General features: G+C 45.7%; 1 protein-coding gene across 1 annotated transcript; it reads right to left on the bottom strand.

Annotated features, from left to right (window-relative positions):
* Positions 1–3,278: 3,278 nt before the first annotated feature.
* On the bottom strand, positions 3,279–5,833 carry LOC135812662 (uncharacterized). The gene is made up of 2 exons (XM_065325944.1): positions 5,422–5,833; positions 3,279–4,949 (listed from the first exon to the last, which is right to left on the bottom strand). Exons 1-2 carry the CDS (start codon positions 5,748–5,750, stop codon positions 4,436–4,438), a joined length of 843 nt encoding a protein of 280 aa, XP_065182016.1. The 5' UTR covers positions 5,751–5,833; the 3' UTR covers positions 3,279–4,435.
* Positions 5,834–6,191: the final 358 nt, after the last annotated feature.

Raw genomic sequence — 6,191 nt, 5'->3', positions numbered from 1 at the left:
AACGAACGACCCCACACGGCACGAGGACAACTATTTATTCTCAACAGTATATTTCACTTCCATCGACTAATAACAATGAACAATGAATGAACAACTGAAACAACTGAAAGAACTAACACTAAAACCACCAGGTAGTTATAGCGTGAAAATGACAGCGTATATGAGAAAAGCATACACATACAACATACAACTACAGCGCACACAGCAAACCGCACATAGCGCCTGTAACGTATGCCACGTCGTAAACATCACCGGTACGGCGGAGTCGGGATACAGCTGCATTGAAACGAACACAATGTCACAAGCGAGAAGGCCTTTCACTCTCGAGAACTTGTCGTTTCACAACAGCGTTATCTGCACGAGTTGGGCATGGCTGAAGAGTTTGATCAGACGTTGGCAGTTTTGCTCTTTGCCTACGACAAAGGTCTACTGGGTAAGGATAAGCTGCTTTTGCTTATCCTTGCGTTGGAGGATGATTGCCAGTTGAACATCGAAAGGAGGAGACTCCCTCCACGTCTTTGCATACGATCTCTGCCAGATGACGCTTGCATGCTCCGATTTCGATTTGTCAAGGCGGAGTTACACGAATTGTGCGATGCTTTGCGTATGCCTCAGACTATGAGAGGCGACAATAGGATCACGTGGACAGGGATGGATGGTCTACTGGTTGTGTTGAGGCGATTGGCATTTCCTTGCCGATTGGTAGATCTGGCTGAGGAGTTTGGGCGGTACGAAGAAGATATAAGTCGGATATTTAATACGACACTGCTATGGATATGGAACCGGTGGAGTCACGTGATCGAAAACCCTTTTGACCAAGGATGCCTCACCCCAGCTACATTGCGGTCCTACAGCGACTCTACCCAACGGAAAACTGGTGTAGATATGCTCATCTGGGGATTCATTGACGGTACAGTCCGCCCCATGTGCCGTCCCGGGCATAATCAGCGCATCTTTTACAACGGGCACAAGCGCGTCCATGCATTAAAATTTCAAGCAGTGACCACACCGGATGGACTAATCACCCATCTATTTGGCCCTGTAGAAGGCCGCCGTCACGATGCAGGAGTCTTAGCGGAAAGCCATCTCCTGGTCGAGCTTCAGAACAACGTGCGCCTTCCCGATGGCCGGTGCTATGCACTGTACGGTGATCCAGCGTATCCTTTCAGCCAATTTATCCAGAAGGGGTATCTTGGTGGGAATGTAACTCCACAACAACGTGAGTTCAACACGGCCATGAATTCCGCGCGTCAAACGGTGGAGTGGGCATTTGGTGAAGTGAGCACCTACTGGGCGCTGATCAACAATTACAAGCAGCTGAAGCTTGGACTTCAGCCCATCGCTGTTTACTACAAAGTTGCTGCTTTGCTTTGCAATTGCAGAACTATCATTCGCCGAGGGAACAAGACGTCAGCGTACTTTGAACTGCAACCACCTGAACTCGTGCAATATCTACGGTGAACAGAACTCTCACAATTTATTTCGGAGTTTCATGTATAAAACAAACCTTACAGTATCAGGTGGTCCGTTGTGAGGAGAGCCGCACCATACTCTAACATCTCGAAGCGCTGCAACCTGTGTCTGGCCGAGAAGCTAGAGATAGCCTGGGCCGACAAGACCCGCTCCCTCAACAAGACGTCAGAGCTTGTGTCCAAGTGTCGTCATTAAAACAAGTTCTACCTCTGTAACTTTGTCCGCAAGGTCAAGTGAATCTAGCTGGTAGTCCCGCTGCCTAGTGTGTGTGTGTGTGTGTGTGTGTGTGTGTGTGTGTGTGTGTGTGTGTGTGTGTGTGTGTGTGTGTGTGTGTGTGTGTGTGTGTGTGTGTGTGTGTGTGTGTGTGTGTGTGAGTGTGCACGTGCATGTTTGAGTGTGTGTGTGTGTGTGTGTGTGTGTGTGTGTGTGTGTTTGTGTGCATGCGTGAGAAAGAGAGTGCGTGTGGGTGATTGGATAAGTGCGGGTGCAAATATGTGTGCGGTAGGTGTGAGAATGAAAGGATGAGTATTGTGGCCGTGTGTGTGTGTGTGTGTGTGTGTGTGTATATATGTGTGTGTGTGTGTGAGAGAGAGAGAGAGAGAGAGAGAGAGAGAGAGAGAATGTTTGTATGAGATTTGGAGAATGTGTGTGTGTATAGGTAAGATTTAGAGAATGTGTGTGTGAGATTTGGAGAATGTGTGTGTGTGTGTGTGTGTGTGTGTGTGTGTGTGTGTGTGTGTGTGTGTGTGTGTGTGTGTGTGTGTGAGATATAGAGAATGAATGTGTGTGTGTGCGTGTGTGTGTGTGCGTGTGTGTGTGTGTGAGAGAGAGAGATTTAGAGAATGTGTGTGACGACGCGCGTGTGAGTGTATGTGTATGTGAGAAAAGGGAGAGGGTGTGGGTGTATGTTTGTGTAGTGGTGTGGGCATGTGTGGATTTGGCATTTTTCCCCTGCTCTATTCTATATCATTCACGCCGGAACTACTGCTGCATAGCCCCAAATCTGAAGACTTGGCAACTTCACGCCTGCACCTGACACTTGCGCTATGATACGCGTCGCCTATGACACCCCTCAGGATTTCCCACCTTGCTCCCCCTTATGTTCTGGCTGCTTGTTTTGGATCCATCAGTTGCCTGATGATCGTAGTAATACGTGAAACTCAGAGTTGTAACAAAGCTTCCAAATTCTTTCTTGTGTATATAATAATATAATTTTTTTAAACGAAGCATGTAACTTCAAACATAGTGCTTCGCTCTCCGGTATGCCCACGCCATGTACATACCTCCCCCCCCCCCCCCCCTGTGTGCTCCCCTACGCATTCACGCTGAACAACTTTTACTTTCCACTACTTTCACTTTAGCTCATACATGTACATGTACACCCTTCAAAGCGGTGAACCCCTTGATAGGCGATAAGCCTCTGGGTCATCCTAATAAAGATAATACTATTACTAAAGTACACTGTAGCGTGTGACGGCGAATTATTTATTATTTATTATTATCTTTATTCTCACGATGGCCGTAGCCAATAAGAGAGAGACAGTACTATGTGTTATCAATCAGAGTGAGTGCAATAAACCGGGAGAAACAGTGGCTAGTGGCAGCCGTGGTTTGGGTGCTTCATTTTTAAGTAAAGACGAAGAAGGAAGTATATCCACTGCGAAGACAGGTAGGCGATAGAGCTTGATTAAAATAATATTCCTAGGCTGGGCTACAGCGGGGGTTGGAGCATGTGCAAATTGATGATCCTGTAATGTGCTCGGTCTAAGGCAAGGAGGCAACTACCCACAGTCAGTCAACGAACGTATCAGAACTTACTCCGGCACGGCCTGGAGGTTATCTTATATCAAATATTCCTAAGTGAACAGAACTCTATCTTGTTCTCTCTCTGATATCTATCGGATCTCTCCGATCTCTTCTCTAATCTAATCTCTAATCTAATCTGAGCTAATCTCATGGTGGCAGAAAAGACAGCAGCTTTTATAGGCGAGCAAAGTATATGACATTGCAAATTGCAGTGATTACGAAATCATCCTTCTAGTACAAGTTCTAGAATAGTGGAGAAGGCAAACCTAGATCATCATTGCTATACAGGTAGATGAAGTGAGCATTGCGTAACATTAACATAATGACTAAGCGAGGCATTCTAGAAGATGAGATATCTATATTATGCAATTTAGTCAGCAACATTACTCATCGGGCATATGACGTGGAAGGTCTGGAATAGTCCGGAACAACATGACATACATGTACATGACTGTGCATGACTGTACTAACTAAAAGGAAGTGACACTAGAAGTGATGACAGCAGCATGCATGGAAGATCTAGGATCTTTCTAGAAGTGCGGTACTCCTGATGTAATCAAGTCATGTGTGAGCTACATGATGTAGGACTTGTCCGAAAGTAGTAACAAGAGTAATTATAAGAGTCATGCAAAATACATGTACTACAGTGCATTTCAAAACTATAGACGCGTAGGGTTTTTGAAATATTTCAAATTTGGCTGGAACTTTTTGAGAATAGTTTTCGGAATATTGCTCAGGATCGCTCCACAATTACTCTCATATAGTTTCTAAAGGATTGGATAACAGACGCCCAATTTGGAAAATTTTATGCACAAAGTGATCACAGATTTTATGTGGTATAGATGCTGGCATAACGGTTTTTGCCTAGGTACGCGTCTATAGTTTTGAAATGGACTGTAGTCATGTGTAAACTGTAAAGCAGGGATACTGCAATACTATGATCAGGGTACCTTCTCTTTTGAATGCATCTATTTCTCGGAGGGAATAAAAGTGTCGTGGCAGGTGGTTGTACTGAGAGCATGCGGAGTACAAGGGTGAACGTTGAAGGCGGGTGGAGTGGGTGGTGGGGAGGGCAAAGACTCGATGACGCCTCAATTCTCAGCTTGGTGGCTCGGTGATGTGGCCTGAGGTCACAAGCTGGATTTGTGGCGGGGAATTATGAAAACTTGGAAGCAAATGTTTTCATTAAATCTATGAGTGCGCGGCGCTCAGCAGCTGCATCTTCTTCCCTCTCGTCCTCTCTTTTCAGCCTGGCTGCTTGATCCTTTTCGTCCATCTCTTGTTTCTTCTTCCTCTGTATGTCATCCGCGATGAATTTCCTTTCCTCAAGGTCCATCTTGGCTTTATCTAATAGCAGCTTGTCTTGATGCTGCTGCTGTTCCAGTTCTAGCTGTGCTTTTTTTACTGCTGCATCCGCCTCCTGTGAGGTCTTCAGGTAAGCAATAGCGAGTTCAACGCTCGACGTTCCGTGTTTCTTCCGCTTTGCAGCGGGCTCATCTGCTGCTTCCTTACTCTTACTGGCCAGCGTCACGCACGCATCCTTTCTCGCCTGGAGGGCAGCTTGTTTCTCGCCATCACCAGCAGGCTTGGGCTGGGCTTTTTCAGCATAAAGCTCCTGGAGCTCAGCCAGAAGCTGGCCTTTCTCCGTTAGCTCCTCCTCAGTGCCAGATCTGAAAGGTGAAAGAAAGCATATTTAGACAAACATGAATGAGTCACCAAAAGATAACTTTTAAACGTCAATTTATACGGTTTAAATTTCAGCCTTGTCCTTCACCCCATACATGTACATGTACATCTAACATGAGAGGATGTGTTTCCATGGATTGGATGGGACGTCGATGTGCCGTATAAACTTATTCCATATGAGCATCAAAGCAACACTGCAAATTCACCTACATGTAGTCCCCTGCCTAACCATTCTGTACCATGTTCCATATGTACCTGTATATGCAAAAGACCTCTCTGCACGGCTCTGTGGATTCTTTTGCTTGATGTCTAAAGGTATTTAAAATACCGTTAAGATCACTTTTTTGCATTGGTGTGTGTGTGTGGGGGGGGGGGGGTATACCTCAGTGCAACAAATACATACATGTATTGTACATGTACTTGTATCTTGATACATGAACACCCAAAAAAACTTACTGCCGTTTTTTCCACTCATCGCCTTTGTTGAAGAGCTCGAGCAGCAGCAAAACTCGATCACGCACACCCTTTTTGTTGATACCACAAAACTTGGTTGGATCCGAGTTGGATAATTCAGCAGCAACTATGTCCATAGCTGGGCTCCCTCTTCTAAAGGGGCACTCTTGCGACCGCAGTTGCCTCAGTATGGCAAGGTCCATACACAAATCGAACGATCTTCTTACACTTATACAGGGTGAAACGCCACCACGACTAGGACTGGCATATGCCACTGGGCTCATGGCGACAGACGTTGGTTTCAGGCAAGAGGGGTCAGGAGTCTGAGACATGGCAACGGTACAAGAAGAAGTCAAAAGTACAACTGTCGAGATGAACAAGAAAAGGTATGTGGGAACGAGCCAAAATGTGAACATGAAAGCGCAACTGTGCGAAGTGAAATAAAAACCAACCAACCAACCAACCAACCAAATAAAAATGTTCTGCCTCAATTCGGACAAGATTCAGTCTTCAGGTCAAAGTTCACACCTTTGACCCCTGATGTGGGGCTTCAACTGAACACCGGGAGTTGTAAAATATCAGTATTTTAGTACTCCATGCAACGAAAAATAGTTTCGTAGATTTGCTCTGTTTCGGTCGCGTTTGGACGGATCTTTGTAGCAACTTTCGTTACTCGAACCCGGACGGTCGAAATCTTACGAATTTTCGTTGTGCGCAACCTCTCTAGTGAGAAGATGCCAGCAGAAACAGAATTCAATGTAATGCTTTGGTCG

Source organism: Sycon ciliatum, chromosome 3 (genome assembly GCF_964019385.1).
Source record: "Sycon ciliatum chromosome 3, ocSycCili1.1, whole genome shotgun sequence".
NCBI lineage: Eukaryota > Metazoa > Porifera > Calcarea > Leucosolenida > Sycettidae > Sycon > Sycon ciliatum.
This window is presented reverse-complemented; position numbering and strand designations above follow the sequence as displayed.